General features: G+C 40.0%; 2 protein-coding genes across 2 annotated transcripts; both read right to left on the reverse strand.

Moving 5' to 3' along the window:
* Positions 1 to 839: 839 nt before the first annotated feature.
* On the reverse strand, positions 840 to 21,091 carry LOC140938210 (uncharacterized). The gene is made up of 11 exons (XM_073387726.1): positions 20,849 to 21,091; positions 20,538 to 20,577; positions 20,068 to 20,385; positions 19,012 to 19,290; positions 17,658 to 17,951; positions 7,863 to 9,062; positions 4,636 to 6,908; positions 4,080 to 4,116; positions 3,368 to 3,685; positions 2,201 to 2,479; positions 840 to 1,183 (listed from the first exon to the last, which is right to left on the reverse strand). Exons 1-11 carry the CDS (start codon positions 20,858 to 20,860, stop codon positions 840 to 842), a joined length of 5,394 nt encoding a protein of 1,797 aa, XP_073243827.1. The 5' UTR covers positions 20,861 to 21,091.
* Positions 21,092 to 21,229: 138 nt separating this feature from the next.
* LOC140937470 (uncharacterized) lies at positions 21,230 to 25,039 on the reverse strand. Its single transcript, XM_073387037.1, has 2 exons — positions 23,837 to 25,039; positions 21,230 to 23,570 (listed from the first exon to the last, which is right to left on the reverse strand). Exons 1-2 carry the CDS (start codon positions 24,777 to 24,779, stop codon positions 22,945 to 22,947), a joined length of 1,569 nt encoding a protein of 522 aa, XP_073243138.1. The 5' UTR covers positions 24,780 to 25,039; the 3' UTR covers positions 21,230 to 22,944.
* Between the last annotated feature and the right edge of the window lie 1,669 nt (positions 25,040 to 26,708).

The raw sequence follows: 26,708 nt of genomic DNA on the forward strand, positions 1-26,708 counted from the left end.
GCTAGTTTACAGGCACTCCACTTAAATAATTCAAAACAAATCATCCAAATAGAAAATAAAAGGATGAAAAACCTCAACTGCTAGGAGGACACCAGTCGGTTATTTACAAGCGTAGATGAGGATTTGAACTCGGAACGACTAAGACCAAATCCATAAAGTGGTCTGAGTGGGACTGGAACCCGGAAGAGCCGGATTGCGAGTGCAATTGCAGGTCCAGCGGGTTGGCCTGGCTCGAGCACGCTGCCTCCCAATATATCATCAAAAGGGGGGCATGAAGTAGTCGCAAATTTAAAAATTTTTTTGTGGTCTCTGAAGCTACCAAATACAATGAAACCTAGTGAATAACCTTCAGGTGTTTCCCTCAGGCAACAGTGGAAAGGCTTCACGCTATGGTCTCTAGTTACAGACCTTCTTGATCGATGCTGATGTCTTTTCAAATGGAATCTTGTTTAGTTGTTGTATGATGATCTTTAAAAACAATACAAAACAATAATCAAACTCAACAAACAAATCATGACAACAACGACAATAAAAACACAAGGTAAAACCGGTAGAAAGAAGTGTGAAATACGCGACTTGCACGTTAATGTACTATCTTCAGCACGCTAGGATCGCAACAAAGCTCATATTCAGTGGAGATGTATCAACGTCTTTTCTTTACTCGGGACAATGACTATTAGAAAAAATAGCTGCGTGTAACATCTATTTAAACAAAGTAATTCAGCCCACTTCACGGCCCGTACCTGCGAGGAAACGAGTCAGATTAAATCAGAGGAAATGTTCAGTTGTACTCAAAGATAATCTCACTAAACATTTTAAAGATAACGAATAATAATACTTTAGCCGACACATCCCGTCAACTTTTGGTAATTATAATTAAGTGATTTACCCAGAAATAATTTCCTCAAAGCATTAACGACATCTATGCGTTGCATCTTTATCAGCACTTCGATAAACGTCTTGACTGTGAGGCCTGGATCAACTTGAACGATGTGTTCCATTAAAGCTCTGGTTGGACTTGGGTTTCCCTTTGGCTTTAAATTGTCACAGTCTTCTTTGGGAACACCAAGCTTGCAAGCAAAATGCAGCCAGTTTTTCATCCCTGGTGTTTCACAATCCAACAAGGTGGTTAGTTCTTCTAAACAATCGAGATTATTTCGGAGAGTTTTGATTGTGCCACCCTCTTAAATAAGAAGAAAAAGAAATAAGAGGAAATAAGAAAATTAGAAGCCAACAAGTTTAAGAAAAATGCAAATGGAAGGCTTGAAAATTGTATTATCAGAGACAAAAATAATTATAGTGTGAGTTCTACGCCAACTGTTCAGCAGCTTCCATACTTCATTCTCTCTTACGTGGTCGCGTTAAAGGGGCACCTTCAACCACTATGCATTTCGGTCGTGCTTTTCACCGAAATCATTTGCCGTAACACAGAAATCACGTGTTTGGTAACAGGATTGTATCTATGATTCTTTTAAGAAGGGCATTACAGCCTGCTGGCCTTAAGTTGTAACGATACATTCTGATTTTCAAACACAATCAGAATATTCGTAATTTCTGTATTACAACAAACGATTTCGGTGAAGTGCACGACCGCAATGCACACTGGTTGAAGGTGTCCTTTAAATTCGTTTCGCCTTGTCCGTCGGAATTTTCTTTACCCGGGGGAACGAAAATAGGGCGTACCCTGAGATAAAGCAGGACTTGGAAACAAGGTAATTTTATTTTCAACAAACCTCAGCGGAGTCAATATAATGTGAAGAGAGCAATCCCAGTTGCAGAATTTCGTTTCACTGCAGCTTTTATTACATAATGCGTACACTGGTCAGGAATCGAATAGGTTACTATGGGTTACGTCTTGTGACGTCACCAAAGGATTTTGCATGCTTTAAAGGAAACTGCTAATAAATAGCTTATTAAGGAATCCTTACATGAGCATATCAGTGATATCATGATGCAAAACGAATTATTTTAATCATTTACAACTCTGACGAAAAAAATGTCTCCTTGCACAAAAACAGAGATATAAATATTCTTTTACATTTGCATCTTTTTGCAGCATTTGCATTGGCCATTCTTGGCAAAAATGTTTGTGATGTCTAAGAAAAACCTTTGGGTAATTCAAGATACAATGTTATTCTACACTTAAACTTACTAAGAAACTGACCAAAACTTATTCGGAAACTTTAAGAAAAATTAGCACCTGCTAGATATTTGTCCAACACATTGCACACATCTTCTCTCTGCAATCCTTTCAAAACATATTGCATCTCCTTCACAGTCACATGGGGCTTTCTGTTTTCGATGATCTCAAGGACTGTCTTCGTACAGCTGGTGGAAGTGGCGATTTGCTGCAGTGTTTCATCTGGAATATTGATGTTCAGCCCTAAAGCTTTCCAGTTATTGCAACGGTCCAACTGTAGACAAATGGTCTCAAAAGTGGAATGATGTTTTTGACGGAAGACTCGTAATGATGAAGTGTCTGCAGGGACAAGGCGTTTGTTAGTTTGTAGAAACGTAGCAGATAAACTGAATAATTTTTTCCAACGTCTTCATGTAGGCACGGCATTATAACTGAGACCTAAAACTAACAGCATAGTATAGATTCATATGTGAGACCTATTCTGAACGAAATACAGTAGAACCTCGATAACTCGAACTAGGATAACTCGGACCAATTCCCCGCTAACTCGAACTAAATTTTCTTTCCCTTGATCAAAATTGTATTGAAATTTACCCCGATAACTCGAATTCCTCGCTAACTTGAACTGTTTTTCGTTTCCCTTCAGAGTTCTACTTGCCGGGGTTCTACTGAATTCTCTTTGCAGTTATTTTTTCATGGTTGTGATGATCGGGCGTCAATAATTTAAGCAAAAACATACCTCTTATTAGCCGAGGTTTCGGTTCGTACTGTAAATTACGGACCGAGTTTTTCTCCATCGATTTATGGCCTAAGCGCGAAGCGTATAAGTGAATAAAATGGATTTCTTGGGGGAATAGACATTTTCTATGAAGTTCCTGCATGACAGAGCCCGACGATCGGAAAGAGTGCATGATGTTGCTTTATCAAGTGCTTTGTCTTAAGAGAGACCAGGCCAAATCACGGAAAGTGCCTTTTTTTGCACCCTCTCGAGATATCTATCATTAGACTCCTTGGTAAGTCAGCAAAGCCACTATGGTCCCTTGGCAGCCTGCTAAATAACAGCTGAACACATGATCTCTTTGTTCTTGTAATGCACTATTTTTTTTGTTTTCAAAGCAATGGACTTCACAATACTAACAAGCGGTTTCGCTCGCCGCAACGTTAACCAGCTTTAAAATCACAGTGCCCGCAGAGAAAGGTTTAAACCTAAAGAATTGCAAAAGTTACCTGTTAGACCACAAAGCTCCACTTTCTTGACCAGATCATTTCTTGAGATGACGCTGAGTCCCTCCTTAAGGTCTTTGACTGAGTAGTTAGGGTTGCGTGCTTCCAGGAATTCAAACATGTGTTTACTAGAACTACTCTGAGGATTGGTCTGGCACTTCGTTACAACGTCTTCCGGCACCGTGAATTCTACAGCGAGATGCAGCCAGTGCTGGACAATGGGCGGCTCTTGCTCCCCGCGGTAGATTGGTTGATCCAAGCTACAAGCAAGCTCATCCATAATGTGGACGTTCGCTACAATATTTTCCTTCACAAGAGAATCTGTAATATGATTATGTAAAAGATTTTTATGCATTGATTAACTATAACATTGGGCAATCAGGGAAGCAGCGAGCACTTTTCAAACTAAAAGAGGAACGCACAGTTCTCCAAATCCACCTTCACCATATTGTTTCCATGAAGGTGATTAAATTTGTGTCGCGTATCAGTTGCGGTGAGGTTATCATTTCTCCTGGTGGTAAGATCATGGTCTACATGCAGAGGTTTAGACTTAAGCAAAGTTGGGGGTAAGCACTAGCTTTGATTTTGTAAAACAATTTGACAACAGACCCCGGCATTCAAGACATTATGAGGAAAGAAATAAAGAGCCTGTTGACAGCCATGAACCTCGCATGATGTTAAACAATATTTTTAAAACTAGGACAGAGATAGTTACCTCCAAAAGAACGAACAAATTCATCGACATTCTTCACCTGCGAACAAAAAGGAAGTGATTTAAGAATTACTGGGGGATTTCTGGAATAACCTTGGGACATACTGAAACAAACCAACTGAGGACGTAATGAAGGGTACAGAAAAGTATTCTAGCCAGGGGGAGAATGCCCTCCATACGATCATTCAGCAGGTTGTTTTGGGAGAAAGCTAAGTCAGCTTTTCCTAAATCAACGGCCCGAAGAAGAAAAGAAAATAGATTCGATTAATGCGTTGTAGAGAATAATAAAGAATAGATTCTACGCCTGCAAAATTTGCATGAAAACTAGCCCAATCTAACTCCCTTACTTAATGTCCACGGAAATGGTCGGCGCAACATTTTAGTCTCGACAGGTCTACCACATTGTCGTAGGTGAAAAGGCTAATTGCTTCTTATTGGGATCGACTAATGAACAATGTATTTGTTTAAGAAAAATATACTGCTTCTTAGCATCTAGCAAACTCGTGATGTACTAAGAGTTATAAATGATGTAAGTATCATTTTTGCGTACTAAGGTTACCTTAGTCCCTGGGAATTCAAACCAATATGAAACTTGCTTCATTGGAACCACCGTACTTGTAGCAAAGGTACTCCTTGTGCAAAGTTGTTCCTTCATCAACGCATGCTCTGGCCAGAAGTGAAGACACTCTTCCTTCTCACAACAGCGTCTTTGATGTTTTTTGCAGTAGAGAACTGAACGCTGATTACAACAAACTGGGCAGCTGACACTTAATTCGTATTCCATGGTTTTCAGCCAAAAACATTCTTCGCGTATGCTTTGAAGTATCGAGTCAAGCTGGCGTCTTACCTTGTAGACGATGGTCGTGTCGCTTGAAACATCTGGATCTCTGTGAACTATGACCTCGATACAAGAGGAACGGCAGTGCAAGATTACTGAGTAACCCTTCGAAAGGATGGGAAATCGGGCGAAGTTCTGGTACATATCCTGGTACAATGGTCTGATCTCATTCGTGATGCTCCACTGAAGGAACTTTACTATAAGTCTTGGGAACAATCCAAGAGGCACTTGAAGATATTCACAGTCTGCATCATCGCCTGGGTGTCTCAGAGGATGTGTTTGGTTAAATCGTATGAAAAGAGGGGGGATGAAGGCTTCGTAGAGGAGCTTGTTGGCAACTTCATCTGGATGGGACATCAGCATGGATGGTACAAGAAATTGCTTCTGGTTGTCTAATGACGGCAAACTGCACACCAGGCTAAACTTTTCCATGACGGCAATGAGGTTTTGTGTGGTTTCCTTTTTAAGAAAGGGACGCCACACGACCTGGAGGAGTTTATCATCCAGGATTCCATCAGTCTCAAGTCTTGTCCACATTTCTTCCGAGTAATGCTCATCAGCCGTAGGATCATAAGGTTTGACGGTTATTACCTTCCGAAACAGATCAATCAGCCATTGCGGGTCTAAAATCACCATATTCATCAACTCTGGCGTGTCATCAAAGTGTATTAGAATTCTCTGATCGTGTAAAAAGTTTAGCAAGGTGAAAAATTGCTCGTCATCTTCGATTCCACATTCAAGTGCTACCATTCTTGCCTCCTCAAGGGAGATAAACGGCTCCCCGTTTTCTTTCTTGTTCTTTAAAAGTATGTCTTCGAATCGTAACCACTTCATTGGAATTAATTGCCTCATCTGTGGGAGTTGTTTAGTAACTGCAAGTATTTCCTTCCTCAAACGATGGACATCTGGGCACTCGTCTCCTCTTCCTGAAGTCGTGTTGTCTACAACAAAGTACGTTTTGCACAAGTGTTTGCCATAGGGCTTTGCCTCAGATCGAAGAGTGCCATATATTTTGCGTGCTCGATCTTTTGCATCTTCCTGACATTGATCTGCGTGTGTGCACACTAAAATAACCGGCGGTAACCTTTTCGGAGGCTTTTCTGATAGTAAATTGATTGAATCATCCGTGTGCTGACTTGCCAAAGAGGAGACTGATGACAACCAAAAGTGCAGATAATCTTCATTGGTCTTAGAGCAGTGAAGGTCTACTTTCCTCTCAAAAACGCCTTCCATTTCTGGGGGTGTAGCTCTTTCCTGTAGCTTCTTACTAAGATCGTACACCAGGAGGTAAATTGCTTTGTCAGTGAGGAATATTGGGTGGGTAGCATAGTAGACTGATTGTCCACCAAAATCCCAGATAGTGGAATAAACCTTTTCCTCACTTGTTTCCGGCTTAGATTCTTTAAGAAATTTTTCGACACATTCAGCTGTTGCGTGTGGCACTTCTTGAGGAATAACCTCTTCATCGTTTTCTTCCACATAAATTTTTGATAACAAACGTGCAGTCTGTGATGCAGTCTTTTCTGAGTGCTGTTGGATATCATCGCCTCTCTTTTCCTTCACTATCAGAGGAGTATTTTCTTTAACTTTTAAATTTTCTGCTGCACCCCGTTTTGAAGTCAAGACGTTCCTCGAACTTGGTTCACGGTTTGATAGGTCATTTTTATCTCCCGTTAAATCGGCCACTATGATGCGCGCTACTCTATTATGAAGAGAAACATCAGCATCTGGATGTGGCTCCGTCTCTGTCTCCCCTGCTTTCCACATCTCTGTTGTCACGCTGAAGTACGAAGGATCTCGCTCTATTAAATGAGTGCTTTTCTCCTCGGGACTGAATAGCTGTCCTTTCAAGGACTTCTTTAAACTGGTCTTTCCTGATCGTTCCTGTCCAATTATCATGATGGGCACTCTCATCACACGTGTCATGCCCTGTTCCAAAGCCTTCTTGTAAGCTTTGATGGCCATGGAACCTCTGGCAAGAATCTCAGCAGGAACTAAGGACATAACATTCACTGAGTAAATGCATGCAATTGGTTAGTGGGGGATGGGAGGGGATTGAGCTGTCAATATCCGTCCCTATAAGAACTCATCCTTGAAACTGAAAATCCATATCCTTTTAATATGCTACTATGGAACAAGGGGTCGTTGGTTTCAGGTTTAGTTACGTTTTTAAGAGACTTCTTTTACGTACAGAATAAATGAACACCAATACAAAGTGAAAGAAGTCGTCGGGGATGTCTCGAGAATCTCTCAATTATTAAGGTCCAGCCAAAATATTTTTTTCTTCAGTCGTGAAAACATATTGCTTTACGAGCATTTGTCTCAGTCCTTATCCGCTCCACGAAGAGAGGAAAAATAACTTAGAATCTACTAGATTTTCTATCGAGCATGACGACGAGTACAACAGTCTAAGAAAGCAGTGGTATCTTTCTTGTCAAGTCGATGCCGGACGCGTAAGTGATGCTGTTTAGAGGTGGGAGTGAAGGATATCTACGAAAAATGGCAGGGCATCCATACGTTGAATTGGCATACGGGAGGTCATCATACTTTGTCTGAACACTTTACACTCTTAACTTTAACTCTCTTAACTGACATTGGTTATCCTTTTCGCTTTTTTTTTTAAAGAGAAACCATGAATTACTCTAGACTTTCCACAGTTTCAGTGTTACTCAGTGACATTGAACAAAGTCAATTTTAAAAAGTGGACTTTTCACAGTTACTAGCCTGCGTTTTGCAGCCGGCCCACGCACTCGTCTAAACCATTTGTATAGTCCGTACGCTCTATATAGAAGGTTTACAGCGTCTGTTACGCAGGCTACACAGTTACGTACCTAATTAATCCCTGGAGAAAGGAGGGAACATCATTAAGAGAAATAAGGTTTACACAATGTAATGTAGAAACGTCATCAAATGTATCAATGAAGAACAGCATAAACGTTTTTGCGTACCGTTTTTCATCATCATTTTCTCCACCAGTTTGGTGCATTGATCATCCCAGCCATACTCCTCTTCGTATTCTTTTCGAAGTTGAATTGCCCTTTTGTAGGCGATTTCTTGGCCAATTGTTCTGACTTCGTTTATCTTTTGTCCCCAGATCTTGGGGTCATCTGAGTCCACGACATGGATACCACCAGATGGTAGTTTCTTCAGAGCTGTGCCAACACCGGAATGTCCACTCACAAGAACAGGAAGGTCTGCAGAAATGGCATAAATGCCACCCATTCCAAATCCTTCTACCCTTGAAGGTAAAATGAGAACATCGGCATCGGTGATAAATTCAGCTAAATTTTCAGGTGAATCGTCGCGAGCTGACTTCACTGTGAACTGGTTAGCCGCCATGCCTTCACGAATCAGAGTCTGTTCTAGGACTGAAACACTGTGACTTGACTTCATAACAAAGGTTAGATGATATGATGTCTTCCCTCCTTCCTCTTCTTGTAATGACAGGATAGATTTTACAGCAATGTCACATCCTCTAGCGTAGAAATATGGAGACAAATATGGATACGCTGCATTGATCAAGACGTTAAATGTTTTTCGATCTTGATGGACTTGCCGAACATTTCTTAATTCTGAAAAAATTCCAGGTGTAATGCTTACCACATATGGTTGAAGATCCTTGAAAGGTTCAGCTACTGTGGGACCAATTGTAACGACAAGATCAGCCCTTTTACACATTTCGATCTGCCTTTGACCTTCAGCGCTATGGTCAGGATCACGTCCAGCCAAAGAGACACCAGCTTCCTCAAAGAATTTCACAAATTTTCCCCAGTCCCTGTGCACAATAGGGATCCACTTACAGTTCGTCGCTTTACAAATTTCTTCTGCTTGTTTTTCTAATTCGGGGGAATAACAATGCATTAACAAAAAGTCAATATTTTGAAGTCGTTCAGAAGGATAATCCAGCAGCTCTATTGGTGAATCTCCTGGAAAGATTTCATCTTCAAGAAGTTCAATATTTTCTACGAGCTCCATCCGTCTAGGGTGGTTTTTAGAGATAAATGCTCTGACGTGGAGTTTCTTATTCTTGGCCAAGTGACTTGTCAGCACTCTATTTGTAGTTGTGTTCCATCCCCCTGAATCTGTGGCCACCAGGACTTCAAACTTTCTCTCATTTTTTGATAGCATGGATGTTGATAGTGAGTTCTCTGAAAAAAAAAATGTAGTGTAATTTATAATTCTCTAATAGAAATTTTGTCATCAAATTACTTAAAAGATACCACCTTCTTATTAAAGCTGGCTCGTTTTTTTTTCATATTTCAATGCCCTGCACTGAACTACTAGTAAGACATCTGATGCACATTCCAAAAGAAGGTCTGTCTCGTTACAGTTACGGTGTTGCTGAGCAGCACACTGTTACGTATCTAGGAAAGGAACGTATAACCAATTTCGTGTAGCAATGCATTGCAGGATTTCCTGATTTATCCTGGTAAAAGTTGCTTTCTGCATGAAATTTCTCACCCTGTTTGCCGATTGTTCTATCCTTTTCCTTTTTTATCTACTGACACTTTTGCAACCTTATATACTGTGTACTTTAGTGCGCCAGGTTCTCACGAGAATAGGCCAAAATCCTACGCCTTATCCCGCTACAAATTCATTACTGCATTTGTGCCGAGTCAAGAGCAATGAATAATTTGTTGTTACTATAGGAAAGCCACCCTCTTATATCGGTAGTGACTTGCAATATTTGTACCAGGGCAAAATTTATAAGATCCACAACCATAGAAAAAACAGACCTGTATTTTTGCCGTCACACTCTTGTACTAAAGTTAATTGTTTACGTTTTGTCCAATCCGGCACCTGCGATGGTGATTATTTCTAATTCACGCACTAGTGTGAAGTGATAAACTTAACTTGGTTATAATTTTTACTGAAACGAATGGTGCCGGTTGCTTTGCAGTTTGCTGTCGATTGGCAGGAAAGAATTGAGATTGCAATGGTTGTCTTTGTTGTCGGTTAGGTCGTTTTCTACCCACCTGAAATGTTTTAACGACGTCAAAAGTAAGGCAGTAGAGCTACCTGTCATATACCGTGTCAATCAATGAATTCGATACTTGACTCGTGATGATCATCTCAGCTTAAGAGAATATATAGCCTACCTCGTTCGACCTCGTGTATAAAATATCTAAGTTCATGTACTACTACTACCGATTACATTAAATAAATTCTCGATTACTACAATTCTCGATGTGACTTAAGATATGTATATTATAAGTTTTAAAAAATAAACCGGGCAGGAACAGGTACTGATGAGACAAATGGGGGACCGACCTTTTGATCTATATTTGAATTGTGTAAATAGAACGTGTCGACGAGATCGACACGGCAGTGAAATGCAACATCTTAAAAAGTCCAAGAAAAAGGCGAGGAAAAGGAAAACTCTTGCAACGTGAATCTAATTAGTCTTTCATTATTTTTTCAGCTCGTATTCAGTCGGTTAACATAGACTGGTAAGTAGTTCTCGCGTTTAGGGTGGGTCGTGAGAGATAGAATAGTAAAACAGCAAAACACAACGACAGACTATGGTAAAAGAGAGTGACAAAACAGCATAACAATTCAACAAATCGAAACAAAATAGCCTAACAGAACAACAGAACCGCATAACTGAACATTAGGCAGGAAGGAGAGAGAATAGCCAAAATAACAGAACGACGGAATTTAATTCATAACAGAACGATAGACAAAACAACATTACAAAACAACAAAATGGGCAGCACTAAAACACGGAATCCGGAATCCGGAAACGGAAACGGAATCACGGAAACGGAAACGGAATCACGGAAACGGAAACGGAAACAGAAACGGAATACGGAATCAAATATCAATGATAGAAAATTAAAGAATTTCACATTACACAATTAGTACAATCCAAAGAGAATTTGTCTTAGTTTTCTTGGCAGTTCCCTTAAATACCGTAAAATTCCGAAAATAAGCCCGTCCATGTATAAGCCCCTCCAAAAATAAGCCCCCCAAAAAGGGTCTTTGAAAAATATAAGCCCCGGGGCTTATTTTCAGAAATTTACGGTATATTCTTGTTATTGTGTCTTGATAAGGTTTGCCGTAGTGTGGGTTACTGCACTGCAAGGCCGATCAAAGTAATTTTACGAGTAATTTTTATTCACAAGTTCATGGGTTGAATAATACAGTGAAATATTACTTTTGTGGCTAATTGTCAAGAATAGTAGTAGTTAGCCTCAGACCACACCACGTGATTGTCCCCAAACTGAATACGCCAAACATGACCGACCGGTGACGTGACCACAGTTCCGGTGTTTTAGCAATAAGTTCAACTTTTTGGCCAAGCTGAATACTGATGGAATACTGGTGTACCGGTAATTGAGTTTACGTGGACGTCCGTATTTTTGTTGAAGAGGCTTATTAAACATGGCGCATTATTTTGATGTAATCGGTTGCGGAATCAAGCTAATGCATGCACAATTCTCTCTTCTCTTTGGACTCCACAATGCCATGGTTCTCTTGAGTAAGTTGTCTTGATAAATAAAACTGAACACTGTTGAAGACAACCCAGAAAAGACACTAAGAAAAACTTGACGGCGACGCCTTTCAGTTATATAAACGACGCCTCTGTCTCCATATAACTTACCTTTTTCTTAAGGCACTAGTTTTTGTCAGTAACGTTTTTCTCCTCGCTTTGCTGTCCCATGAGAATTTTTATTCATTGCCGATAGTGGTATCAAGCGTCTTTTCACCGGAATCGACTCCTCTAGTGATACAGCAGTCTCCTCTCCTCTACTCAGCTAATTTATTCATTTGTGTCTTTTTTTTTATCTGTTTATTTATTTTATTGTCATTGCTAATATATTTTTTTTCAAATCGATCGCTTGGAACCTTCTTTCACAGATTCCGTATCCGTTTCCGTTTCCGTTTCCGTGATTCCGTTTCCGTTTCCGGATTCCGGATTCCGTGTTTTAGTGCTGCCGCAACAAAATAGCACAATAGCACAACAGAATCGCATAACCTGATAACTGCACATTAGGCCAGAACAACAGAACGATAGAATGTTATAGCAGAATGAGAAAACATCATAACAAAACAACAAAATAGCACAACAGCCAACAGAACAGGAAAACTGAATTTTGACCCTGATAAACCCCCACTGGTATTAATGCGACATTTGAATCAATTTAAATTCCACCGGTGACTTTCGCCGTTTCTGCGACTGATACAGTCGAAGATTCGACTTTGGTTCGACTCAGCTTTTGATTCAAACGTCGCATTTCACATGTGCCGAACTTAATGCATGGATTTTAGTAAATTATTATAATTCATATAGAGAGACGGGGAATATTGACAGCGAACAGAGTTAGATTTGACGGAGTTCATAGAGTTAAATTCGACGTTTGAATCAGATGCCGTATTTAACTATTTTAGTCGACTAAAGTAGGAATTAAGTTGGGCACATGTGAAATTCGACGTTTGAACTTCTAAGGCGGGCAGCCATATCGGATAAACCACGCCACGTTCTCTTCACTCCGGTCGCTCTAGCCTGAGGTCACTTGTTATCAAGAAGTGAAAGAATAGATAGTTGATTTAGAAAAACGAGGGTCGGTTGATCGTTTGGAGTTACGCGAACTACTCATGCGACTTAAAAGAAAAAAAGACGTAAAAAAGTATCACTGACACAATAGACATACAAACACTGTAATTTCTCACGCGTTCGCCTTCTCGTCAAGATGGCGTCGAAAACCGTGACAAGGTCTATTCGTTTTCACTGTTACGCAATAGACACGGCACACAAAAAAAATTAGAAACCGTCCAGTGGAAGAAGCCAAGAAAATGAGATGTTGTAAAAGAGTAATATATAACAATTTTCCAAGTCTCAGGTCTTTGTGGCCCACAGTTTCTGAGTTATTTGCCGAAACGTTTCACGCACGTTTGCCAGAGCTTCGTATGGAGGCGCCATATCGGTGGACAGTTTTGGTCCACCAATATGGCCGCCGGAAATCAACAAAAACCTCTGGAGTATAAAATGCGAGCCAACGAGTCATGCGAGCCATGCATTCCATTGAAGAATCAGTGAAAAAAAACACCATAAAAATCGAAAACAGTAATACGAAAAACATTAACTGAACGCTAACCGTCGTAAATAAGTGTTTAACCGTAAACAGCGCTTAACCCCAGCCCTAAAATGAGTGCCTATGAACCCTAATCCGTAAAATGAAAGCTTAACCCTAATCAGTATAATGAGTGCTCAACTCCTCATCTGTAAATTTGCAGTTTTTACTTGTGTTTCCTTTTTATTTTACCGATGCCTCGCGTGACTCGCATGGCTCGCTGGCTCCCAGTTTGTCAAGACCCTCACGGAGTCACGCACCGTGAAAACTCGGAAGTTCAAGTTGCTGTATTTTCGAAAATGAACCATGCTTCGGGGCTGGAAACTTGTACAAAAATTTATTTTTTATTTATCGTCAACCTAGTGTACATAAGAATCCGTAAAACCTCACTATTTTGACTTTGCAATTTGATGACGCCACTGTGAAAACCAACAATGGAGTAAAGTGGAGTAACCTAGACATGGCAAAGGTTTTTACATCGCCGCCAAATATATCAAATACATTATTGTGTATGAGATTATGCCGTCTTCATTCTTTGGTCCCGTAATTTCATAGATGCTGAAATGAAATCGCACCATCGTGTTTAAAAGTTTGCAAGCGTAATAAATAATGTTTATGAAACCCCTGTTCCGTGGCACATATTGTAACAACATTTGCAAGGCCACTATTCCACGAGGTTAATGTCTGCCATTGTTTGTACTGGTGAAATGTAAAATGCTATTGTCTTTGGTGATACTGATAAAGAGAGGCTTACAAACCTACGTTTTCTTATTTACGTATTAAGAACAAGACTTACCCTCTACGTCCATGGCCATACCTGTTGTAGTTAACAGTCTGTTGACTGACTGAGGTAATTTTCGCTTGGCGAAGCGCCTTTCAATTCTGAATAGGCCTGGACGCTACCTCGTTCTTTCGAAAAGAGAGCTCGTTCCCAGAAAACAGAAAGCCGTAGCGTACGTACTGTCACGTCGTCCCCAAGCGTTACAAAAAAATTACCCAAATTGTAGGCATTCACAAAATTTGAATGCACTGCCTGCAGTCAAGAAAACATAACCTAGTCCGACAAACCGGAAGCTTATCCTTCACGTATGTAAACACTGTCGAAACATTGCAGTTTTCTTTCTTTCCTTAACTTGTGTGTGAAAATTCTCAGCTTGCACTGTCACGCAATGAAAAATGTAAATGCAAACCATTCAATGCAGAAGAATTAGAATCTGGGAAATGAAAAAAAATAAATATACAAAAACCCTTGCCAAGAATCAGGTCTGTGAAATATTTCAAATGCGAGATATTGGGAAAAACGGTTTACCTAAATTTATAAAGCTTTGTATGGAAACGCCATGTTGATGTCCCTTTCAGGAACACCAATATGGCCGCCGGATATACTAATGCGTGAATTCTTCGCTTGAGGAACTCATAAAGATTACAGTAATATTTATTCTGAGACAAGGAATGTTTAGATTGCAAAATCTCCCAAAATCGGTAATGTTTTTAACCCACACTGAGAGCTTTCCCGGCCGCCGTCACGCAAAAGCCTGGAAATTCAAGCGTCCTCTCTCGCAAAACGAAGAACCCTTTCGAACCAAAAATTTGTTTATGTAAAGGTGTTTAGGTTCTGTAATACCTCGTGAAAGTAGAAACTCAGAAGAATCGATAGGTTCTTAGTTTGATTTTTGGTGACGTCACGTGCAACCCAAGAATAGCTGGTGTCAGATTTAAAATGAAAGCATATTTTAACTTTACGGGTTTTACGTCAAATCCCCGACGCTCAAACTGTCACGATCTTGTCATAGTAGTCTCACAGCATTCATTGATAGGATGTGAGCAGTGATGGATCCAGACCTTCACATAAGGGGAGGGTGCGGTCGTCCAGACCCAAAGGGAGGGGGGGGGGGGGGGTGCGGGGCGGGACGGGGGGTCCGGTTCCAACAACTTTCAGTTTGGTCTAAAAATAAGGTATGGTGGGTTGGAGGGGTGGCCGGGCCTTTTTTTAGAACAAACGAAATACAATGTCGTGACGATGTGATGGACACGGTTAAACAATGTTGAATTAAGGTAAAAAAAAAAAAGAAAAAAAACAATGCAAAAACCGTGTACGATCAATCTTGCTCAACGTCAGATCCAAAAAGATCGTAATCAGTCAAAATAGATCAAATTGAAAACGTTACAGTAAAGAAGACTTTTGCAGGGAGTGATTAAACAACGCGAAATAGAGTTTAGTTGCGATATTCCACTGGACAATACCAGTCTTCATCAGGTTTATTGAGATATCACGAATTTACAGAAATATATGCGAAGTAAAATAATGACCGGAAATTGCATAATATGATGTGGTATGGTGTGGCTACTTTAAAAAGACAAGATAACAAAAAAATAAAAGATATACTATTTAACAATTATTCCTCATGCCCGAATGGGCTCTGAGTCAATAGCCCATGAGGCCGAAGGCCGAATGGGCTATTGACTCAGAGGCCATGAGGGCGAGAGGAATAATTGTTTTAGTAAAATCCAACTAGTTGGTCAAAAATATCGGGAATAAAAATTTTTTAGCCACTTAAAGCTTGACTTTAATCCTTTTTTGCCGCCAAAAAGCCCGCGCTTTTCGCTACCAGTGGGCTATAACATAAAGCCTAGTAGTAGCTCAACCAATCAGAACGCAGCATTGATAATAGACCACTAGTTGGATTTTACTAAATATAGTTACAGTTCATCACGTTCACTGATGCCCAGACTTCACAATATCTCACAACTTATTTCGAGGGACGGTCACAAAATTGAGTTGTCGCATTTGGTACATCCGACGAGCTCCCTGAACCAAAATCTTTTAAAAAAATAAAAAAAAATTTTGGCAATTTTGTTTTCATTTTGGTCATTTTGCATTTGTCTTCGTAAATAATAACGCGAAGTGCGGTGGGGAGGGGGGGGGGAGATTTCTCTGGTCAATTCACAAAAAGTGTGTACACTGACCGCTGACTCTATTTAAGAGAAATAAAATTGAAAATTATATAATACTCCTTTGACGATCAAATCCGATTTATAATTCCATGTTAAAGGAAAAACGAACAATACAGAACTGTGTAAACCAGTCGTTTTTATTTTTTCTGGTTGCGAAAAAATCCGTTTCTCCTCGCTCTCCGCCGCTTGGGACGTTTCGCGCGGAAGAAAGTCTGCGACTCAGCGACAGAAATTCTATGCTGATGACGTAAAATCTGTCCGGAATCCGGTCAGAAGCGCTGATTGGTCGACGGAGTAGTTTCATTGTTTTAGCTATTGTTTACGAATGACAGACAAAAGACAAAAGGCCGCAAAGGTCAAATGTAAACGCGAAGAATCTCAAACAAAACAGCCAATATTTGTGGAATATAGTCTTCTCTTGAAGAAGCACTTGAGTTTTGCTGAAGCTTGTTGGCAGATGAACACAACACTTTACCAACATCGACCAGAAAACACGTAAAATTGGTCAAATTTATATTTGGAATCCCATGACTACCAGATTTATTATATAAACGTTGATTTACGTCATAAGTATGGAATTTCTGTCGCTGAGTCGCAGACGTTCCTCCGCGCGAAACGTCCCCAGCGGCGAAGAGCGAGGAGAAACGGATGTTTTCGCAGGCTACTGACTGGGATATAATTTTGCGCCTGCTTTTTGTTAATAATTTAATGGTGTGGTTCAGTATTTTTTAACAAGGCAACAATGTCTTGCGATCAACATCGGCGACAAAATTAGAGACCCAGTTAGGGTCACATACTTAAATAGCTCACGTATCGGGGTACCCTCTGGCTATATAACTTACTACCTCAGCTCTGCACAATTAATGGAATTTGTAAGGCCACTTTGAAATGCCAGCAAACAGCTCTACATACACTATTTCATTTATTTGTCACTTTATATCATTAAAGAAAAGGCATACTATATATAATGTATTCGCAATTTTGAAATCTAGTCAATAGGTGCTCAGTTCAGGCCATAGTGTAATGACTTCACGTAATGGTCTCCAATTATAAAGTCTTAAATGCTTCATCGTCGGTGCTGATGTTTCTTCCATCACAATCTACAAATAATAACCAATCAAAAGGCAAAAAGCACTACAAAAACAACAGCTAAGAAAAAACAAGGGGGAAACGGTAAAAAGAAGTAGTGCGTCTACGGTCTCGAACAGGCAAGAGACCCAACAAAGGCCATATTCAGTGGGTCTGTATCTTTGTCTTTTCTGCAGTTGAGAAGCCACAATGACCTTTAGATAAAATCGAGGTGCGTGTAACGTCTTCTTCGGAAAAGTAATTCAGTGCTAGGGTGCTTACCATTAACCAAAAAAAATAAAATTTTGACTAATTACCGTTTTTCAATTTCTCGGTTCCAGACTTCCAGACGTTACACAAATTCACGCCTTTTTGGATTTCATTCGTAACAGAAGGGACAATTAAGCTAAAAACTGGTAAATCGCTTAACGCAATGCTTTGGACAGCCTAACCGGGTTTTTCTGTCACATGATAAGCACCCCCAAATCACCCGCACATGTAACTGAGGAAAGGAGTCAGATAAAAAAAGGGGAAAAGTTCAGTTCCCGACTTAAGGATAACCTAAATACAACATAAAATCCAGATTACGAAAAAAGGTTCTCTAGCCAACACATGATAACTTTAGATAATGAAAATATGAATTACCCAGCATTAACTTTCTCAAGGTATTTACGACGTCTGTCCTTTGCATCCTTTTCAGCGCCTCAATAAACGTCTTGACTGTGAGGTCTGGATCAACTTGAACGATGTGTTCCATTAAAGTTCTGGTCGGACTTGGGTTTCCTTTTGGCTTTAAATTGTCACAGTCTTCCTTGGAAACACCAAGCTTCCAAGCAAAATGCAGCCAGTTTTTCATTCCTGGTGTTTCACAATCCAACAAGGTGGCTAGTTCTTCCAAACAATCGAGATTATTTCGAAGAGTTTTCATTGTGCCACCTTCTGTATAACAAAAAAAAAACATAAAAAAAGCAAAGAAGAAACCTGCTAATTAAAAAACTAAAAAAGTAAATTTTTTGAAGGACCTTTTAATGAAGGCAAGAAGAAGTGAAGGCTCCAAGAAACAAGGTTATTAGTTTATGTTCATTAGACCTCTTAAATATTGATATAACCTGTAGATAACAAGTCCAAATGCGTTAATTTAAGAATTGTGAATCACTGCAACGCTGATCATATAATATGCATACCGATAGGTATTGATCAGGTTACTATGGGTTACGTTATGTAACTTCAACATATATTGTAGGTTTTAAAAGGAAGTACCAAATAGCTCATTAGTCAGCTACAACTTTAAACCAAGAATGTATAGTGTGCGCAGAGGGTAGCAATAAGGATTCTTTTATATTATATCATTTGTATTAACCAACACCGCGGCAAAATGCATTGCGCATGAGCACAAAGTTTACCACCCGGTCAGATTTTTATTTCCGGTCTAGTAAATAAACCAATTGCGTAAGCATAACATTGCCGTAGCGCCAAGTTTAAAAGCAAAACGGCAGAAACAGACAAAAAAAGAGGACGAAAAAAATCACTTCGATAGCTGATATATTTTTCTAGTGTCAAATTTTTACACCACATGGTTATCTGGTTGCACCAACGCTGAAAATGATGTTTGAAGTTTGTAGGTCGCGAGCGCTCGACAAGACGAATTTGTTTTTACTGGCTTTCTTGTATGCTACCGCTTTGGCATTAGTTAATTTGGGAGAAGGCGATAACTAAGCAAAGAATAGTAATACTTATTAAAGAAACCACGTCATTATTATAATTAACACTAGAAACAGGAAATAAAAGTTTAGTGACGGGAAATGCTCAACCTGGCGCATGCGTAGACGTTTTGCCGCGGTGTTGTATTGACCATCCTTGTCTTACATAGTATTTAAATTTGCCTGAATGTCAAAAACAAAACAGGTGTGTAATTTAAGATAAAATCTTACTTTTATAACTGAAAATGAGAATTTGTTTGCTGACGAAAAGTTATTCGGAATCTTTTAGAAAGTTGTACCTGGCAGATATTTGTCCAGCACATTGCACACATCTTCTCTCAGCATTTCCTTCAAGGCATCTCGCATTTCCTTCACAGTCACATGGGGCTTTCTGTTTTCGATGATCTCAAGGACTGCCTTCGCACAGCTGGTGGAAGTGGCGATTTGCTGCAGTGTTTGATCTGGAATCTTGATGTTCAGCCCTAAAGCTTTCCAGTTATTGCAGTAGTCCAACTGTAAACAAATGGTCTCAAAAGTGGAATGATGTTTTTGACGGAGGACCCGCAATGACGCAGTTTCTGTAAGGACAAGACATTTGCTACTTTTTAGAAATTTAACAAAGACATTTAAACGTAGCCTGGTCTTACTGAGCTTTAGAACATCTGTATATTTCCTCTTACAGTTGTTTTTGTTGCCATGTCTGTCGTGACATAAAGGTAACGCTACAGCTCCTTATTTTACATCGGTAACTTTTAACAGTACTTTAACCAACAAACCTGAAGTAGACGGTGCGGTCATTTTACCCCCTTTCTCTTCAATAGTGCTCCGTTTTACAGTTATATAAAGCTACTTGAAGGTACAAGGTAAGGAAAGAAGTCGAAACAAGGATTTGAGAACACACATAGGAATGGAAATCGGGAGCTCCCACACAGAAGGCCGAGTACCAACCGACTCTTTCCTAATCCTTGCTCCTAAGAAACATTTAGCCGAATTGAATAAAAATGAACATTTTCTTAGCGATGGCTTTAAACCTTTTGTTCTACTCTCATTTACGAAAAACATTTCATGTCTGGGCTTCGCGCTTTGTAAGGAATCTTGTCTATAACACTGATATTTTAGTCACTTCCCTGCCTCTAAATTTATGTTATTTTTTGTTGTTATTCCAATGTGCTTGTTTCATAGCGTAATTTAGAGACTTTACCTTTGCAATTATAACAAGCCTTTCCACTCTCCACGATGTTAATCGTTAACTGAACCCACCTGATAAAGAGTGTATTATTTATCAGCTTTAAAATTACAGTGGAATTAGAGCTGAGAGAAACTTTTAAACCTATTAAGTAATTAAAGAAACTCACCTGCTAGACCACATTGCTTCATTTTTTTGACCAGATCATTTCTCGAGATGAAGCTAAGCCCATCTTTAAGCTCTTTAACTGAGAAGTTAGGGTTGCCTGCTTCCAGGAACTCAAACATGTGTTTACTAGGACTACTCTGAGGATTGGTCTGGCACCTTGTTACAACGTCTTCCGCCACCCTGAATTCTACAGCGAGATTCTTCCAGTGCTGGACAATGGGCGGCTCTTGCTCCCCGCGGTAGATTGGTTGATCCAATCTGCGAGCAAGCTCATCCATAATACGAACGTTTGTTAAGATCTTTTCCTTCACAAGGGAATCTGTAGTATCATTGCGTAAAAGGTTTTGATGTATCAGATGTACTATAGTTAACAAGCATTGCAGATATGACAAAAAATAACGAGCAGGTTAGCAGCCATGAACCTTGCACAGTGTTAAACCATACGTTTAAGACTACAAAAGAGATATTTACCTCCCAAAACAAGTAAAAATTTCGCATTAGCATCCTCCATCTGCAGGCAAAAGGAAGAGATTGAAGAGTACTGAGTAAGCGCTTGAATGACCTTTAGACAAATATTGAAACATAAAATCGGTGACATAGAAATGTACCCTAGCCATTCAGAGGACTAGAACGCCCCTACTTCGGACATTCAACGAAGAGTCATATTGTTCTGGGAGACAAGGAATCTTCTTCTTTAATCAACAGCCCGGAAATAAAAAGAGAATAGATTCGAAAATTTGTAAGAAAATTTGCCCAGAGTTTTTAAATTCAAATTCACTTACCTCACTTACCATTTTTTCCACCGAAATGGTCGGAAAGACGTTTTTAGGCTTGATGGATTTATCAGCTTTTTTGCTGGTGAAAGGGCTTCACTATACAGGTATCGACTAATACATATTAGTAAACTCCAGCTAGTGGTCTATTATCAATGCTGCGTTCTCATTGGTTTAGCTACTACTAGGCTATATGTTATAGCCCACTAGTAGCGAAAAGAATAGGCTTTGAAAACCAAAACAATGGTGGCTGAAATGCGTTTTGCTAGCTAAAGTTGTTTTGTCTCGACATTTTTGACCAACTAGTTGGATTTTACTAAAACAATTATTTTTCTCGCCCTCATGGCCTCTGAGTCAATAGCGCATGAGGCCTTCGGCCTCATGGGCTATTGACTCAGAGCCCATTCGAGCTCGAGGAATAATTGTTAAATATTTTGTTTTGTCGATTGATCGATTATGCATATAGGGTTACCTGTTTGCCAACGAATTAAAAAAAATGTGAAAACGGCCTCATTGGAACCACTGTACTTATAGCAAAAGCGCTCCTCGTGCAAATTTGCTTTTTTTCAAAGCGTACTCTGACCAGAAGTGAAGACACTCCTCTTTCTCACAACTGCTTTTTTGATGTTTTCTACAGTGGAGGACTGCACGTTGATTGCAACAAACTGGACAGGTGACACTGAATTCGTATTCCGTAGCCCGCAACCAAAAGCATTCTTCACGTATGGTCAGAAGCACTGATTCAAGCTGGCGTCGTACTTTGTAGCCAATGGTCGTGTCGCTTGCAATACCTGGATCTCTGTGAACTACGACTTCGACACAAGATAAAAGACAGTGTAGGATGACTGAGTAGCCCTTGGGAAGGATGGGAAATCGGGCGAAGTTCTGATACGTATCCTGGTACAATGGGCTGATCTCATTCTTGATGCTCCACTGAAGGAACTTTACTATAGGCCTTGGGAACAATCCAAGAGGCACTTGAAGATTTTTACAGTCAGCTTCATCACCTGGGTATCTCTGGGAACGTGGTTGGTTGAATCGTATGAAAAGAGGGGGAATAAAGGCTTCGGAGAGGAGCTTGATGGAAACTTGATTTGGATGGGACATCAGCATGGATGGTACAAGAAATTGCTTCTGGTTGTCTACCGAAGGCAAACTGCACACCAGGCTAAACTTTTCCATGAGAGCAATGAGGTTTTGGGCCTTTTCTTTTTTGAGAAAGGATCCCCACACGATCTGGAGTAGTCTATTATCCAGGATTCCATCAGTCTCAAGTTTTGCCCACAGTTCTTCAAAGTAATGCTCATCAGCCGTAGGATCATAAGGTTTGACGGTAATTACTTTCCGAAACAGATCAATCAACCATTGCGGGTCTGATATCACCATGTCCATCAACTCTGGCGTGTCATCAAAGTGCAAAAAAATTCTCTGATCGTATAGAAATTTTAGCAAGGTAAAAAAAAGTTGGTCATCATCAATTCCACATTTATCACGCGCTACCCTTCTTGCCTCCTCAAGGGAAATAAATGGCTGGCCTTTCGTCTTCTTGTCATTAAGGGCCTCTTCAAAACGTAACCATTTGAGTGGAATTTTCTGCCTCAGTTGTGGAAGCTCAGTAACAACTGCAAGTAATTCGTTTCTTAAACGTCGGACTTCTGGGCACTCATCTGTTGTCCCTGATCTCGTGTTATCCAGAAAAAAGTACTTTTTATACAAGTGTTCACCGTAGGGCTTTGTATCAGAACGAAGAGTGCCATATATTTTGCGCGCTCGATCTTTCGCGTACTTTCCACATTGATCTGCGTGTGTGCACACTAAAATAACTGGAGGTAACCTTTTTGATAGCTTCTCTGAGCCCTTACGGCTTAAGTCAATCTTCCCAGAGAGCCGACAGAGGACAACCAAACGCGGAGATAATCTTCATTCGTTTTAGTACAGTAAAGGTCTTCTTTCCTATCAAACACGCCTTCCTTTAAAAGTGGAGTGGCTATCTCCGTTGGGTCTTTTCTGAGATCATACGCCAAAAGATAAATTGCTTTTGTAGTGAGAAATATTGGGTGAGTAACATAGTATACTGACTGTCCACCAAAATCCCACAAGATTGATTAAACCTGGTCATCTTTTGTTGTTTTAGATTCTTTGAGCAGCCTTTCGACACGTCCTGCCGTTGTGTGTGGTACTTCTTGTTGAAACGATTTGACCTCGATTTTTTTCACACGATCTCCAGGTAGCAGACTCCCGATCTTTGTTGCGGTCTTTTCTGTCTGCGTTTGGGCCTCGTTCCCCTCCTTCTCTAACGTTGTGACATGAATGGCCTCTTTACTTTTTGAACCCTTTTCCGCTACAGTGACTGTTGAAATGGTGTTCACCACACTTTGTGCAGGTGTTATTTGCTCAACTTCGTCTCCTCTTAAATGAGCCACCATAACTTGTGCTAATCTGTTATGAACAGAAATAGAGGAATTGGAATCTGGCTCTTCTTTCGTTTCCCCTGTGCGCCATTTGTCTGTTGTTATGCTGAAGTATGACGCATCAAGCTCGATCCCATCAGTGCTCTCTTCTTTGCTATTGAACATTTGTCCTTTTAAAGACTTCTTTAAACTGGTCTTTCCTGATCTTTCTTGTCCAATGATCATGATGGGCACTCTCACTACGCGTGTCATACCTTGTTCAATTGCCTTGTTGTAAGCTTTGACAGTAAGGGGACCTCTAGCAAGAATCTCTGCCGGAACTAAAGGAATCAGAACACCTTGTTAGTTAGATAATACTGTTACTTAAAGTAAATTACTACTGACAGTTCAACTCTGTCGCATAGTATTAATAATGAGTTTTATTGTAAGATTTTATACTACTCGTAGTTTATGGAACAGGCACAGCTTATATTGTCGCTGAACTCTTCAAGGAAAACGTTGATTAAGATTTTTTTTGTAATGGGGTAATAGAAAAGAAATGACCCAAGGAACAAAAAATATTTTAGCACAAAAACTGATTGCCTACCATTTCCCATCATCATTTTCTCCACTAGCTTGTTGCATTGGTCCTCCCAACTATATTTTTGCATGTACTCCTCTCGAAGTTGTCGTGCCTCAAAGGAGGTGCTTTCACGACCCTTTGCCCTGATCTCCTTTATCTTTTGTGCCCATACTTGAGGGTCATCAGAGTCAACCACTTGCTTCCCACCGGAGAGCAGCTTCCTCAGTGCAACGCCTAGTCCAGAATATACGCTTATAAGGACTGGAAGGCCTGCAGAGATGGCGTTTATACCACTCATTCCGAAACCCTCTACTCTTGAGGGTAAAAGGAGCAGATCGGCTTCATTAAGAAACTGGGCCATTTGAACAGGGTCGTCACCATTAGTTGTTTTCACGGTGAACTGATTCTGTTGTATACCTTCAGAAAGCAAAGTTTGTGTGAGCTCCGAAACACCATAGAAGGACTTCATAATAACCATTAGGTGATATGAAATGTCTTGCAACAATAGGAGGGCTTTCACAGCAATGTCACATCCTTTAACACGAAAATAACTAGATAAATAAGGATATTCTGTAACAATAAGCACGTTGAATGTATCTTGATTTTCACTGACTCTATTATCAGGATTTAATTCAGAGAAAATTCCTGGGGTAATACTAACGACGTTCAAGTCTTTTCCGTAGGGCTGCAGGGCGTTTAATAAGGGTTCAGCTACTTTGGGACCAATTGTGACTACAAAATCAGCATTTTTACACAGTTCTTTCTGCCTTTGACGTTCTTCATGATGATTATTTGCACGTCCAGCTAACGAAACTCCTGCTACTTCAAAGAACCTCGTAAGTTCTACCCAGTCCCTGTGCACAACTGAAATCCATTTGCATTTCTTGGTTCTACAAATTTCTTCTGCCTGTTTTTCTAGATCACGCCCATAACAATGCATGATTAGAAAGTCAATGAAGTTCCTCATGTGAGTAATCCAGCAGCTCTATTGGAGAGTACCCAGGAAGGGTTTCGTTCTCTAGAATTTCAACATTTTCCGCGATCTCAGCCCGCCTTGGGTGATCTTTGGGGACAAATGCTCTGACGCGGAGTCCTCTGTTACTAGATAAGTGACGTGCCAAAACTCGATTGCAAGTTATGTTCCAGCCTCCATAATCTGAAGCCATTATAACTTCAAGTTTCTTTTTATCTTGCAAAGAGCCGAACCATAGCGATCTTTCTGGAATGAAAGAAAGTGGGACAGTCAAAATGGTTAACTTTAATTCAGTTTATTACACGTTTGTTTCCGTGAGAGGGCAAGATGACGTAATTAATGGCTGTGTGCTGATTTTCTACCGGAGAGGAAACGATGGATCTCTTTTGATCGAAAGTACTAGCTGTTTAAAATTACTTTAAATAACAGCACTATGCAAGTAGTGGAAGCCACGGAAGGGTTCTTGTTCTCGAAACGCAGTTTCACGGTTTTGGATGCCATCTTAACGAGTAGGCAAGCGAGTGAGAAATTACAGTGTTACAGAATAAGAAGAATAATTAATAATAAGAAGAATAGTTTCCGTAAAACGGCTGTTCTAAAAAAAAAAATGAATTGTAAACTTAAGCTAAGCAGCAAAGGATAATACTAACAACTTTTTGGGGGCGTACCTGTGCTTATAAATTAAGACTGATTTAACTAAATAAAAACTAGTTAAAAACTGGCCACAGGCTAACTCATCGTAACTGGTCTTTTAAGGGCTGGTTTTAAAGATCTCGTGAAAACTGCGTTCCGATACTGTTTACTATTCTATCGCTTACGTCCCGCCTATGATCTAGTAAAAACCTTTTTGTCGGAGTCGGAAGCAGAAGAAGCAGAAGTAAACCTATCACAAAGCTTGGGAACGGAACGTGCATTGTGATTGGTTCATCCTCCCGCTTCCGCTATTTATACTTAAAAATGTTCTCGAGGGAGTTAATTGTAGCACTTCTGTAACACTATAACTTGCGCGGAATGCTAAACAAGTAGAACTTCATGCGGGTGAATAAATGACATCACAGCACCTAACAACAGACACTTAAATATAAAATTAATGAAAAGTCTATTTTACAATGATAAGTTCACATTACAAACTTTGAGAAGGTTTTACTTCATTTCTGTTGATTAATAAATGGGTATTCTCAACCCATGGTAATTTGTAAAGAATTCAATTTCAGCCCGCAAAAGAGGTCGCAGTGTAAAAGAACTTATTATGAATGGCCAAAATTCAAAGTTTGCTATTAAGAAGGGACGCGTCATGTGGAACATTTGCTGTTTCAAAAAGGTAGCTTCGAAACTGTTTTCATATCCCCGAGAAGCAAACGTTGCCCGATAATTGTTCTTACCGGGTATTTCAGTAACTGCTCTTTAGGGCCAGTTTACATGGAGGTGGGGACCCCAGATAGGTGAGGTAACATGTGGCGGGTCACCCGACCTATCATGTAAAAGTGATCAAATTAAAATATTAAAGATAGTATATGGACAGGCGGGTTACCCAACCTGAGCGGGTTACCTCACCCACCTGGAGTCCCCTAGTCGCAATCTATAGGCGAACCTTTGCTGACGTCATTCAGTTTACATTTTTCTTATAAGCATTGGACTTAACTCATAGCAACCGTCGCCGCATATATGACCTTAATTCAAAAGTTGAAAGCTAGAGCTGATTAACTTGAACATTTTCTGCAAGTTTCAGCTCTTTGCAAGCGATATTGAAGGAAATATCTGCGAAAAATTGATGGGTGGCAAAAACGTTAAGGAGCCATACATTCTCTGTAAACTTTCGACTTTTAAAAAGGAATTTCGCCGAAACCATTCGGTATATCTAACTCAGATTTTCAAAGATAACTGAACTTATTATGCTCTTTCAACGCTCAGAGATTTTATTTC

The sequence above is a fragment of the Porites lutea genome, chromosome 5 (assembly GCF_958299795.1).
Source record: "Porites lutea chromosome 5, jaPorLute2.1, whole genome shotgun sequence".
Lineage (NCBI taxonomy): Eukaryota > Metazoa > Cnidaria > Anthozoa > Scleractinia > Poritidae > Porites > Porites lutea.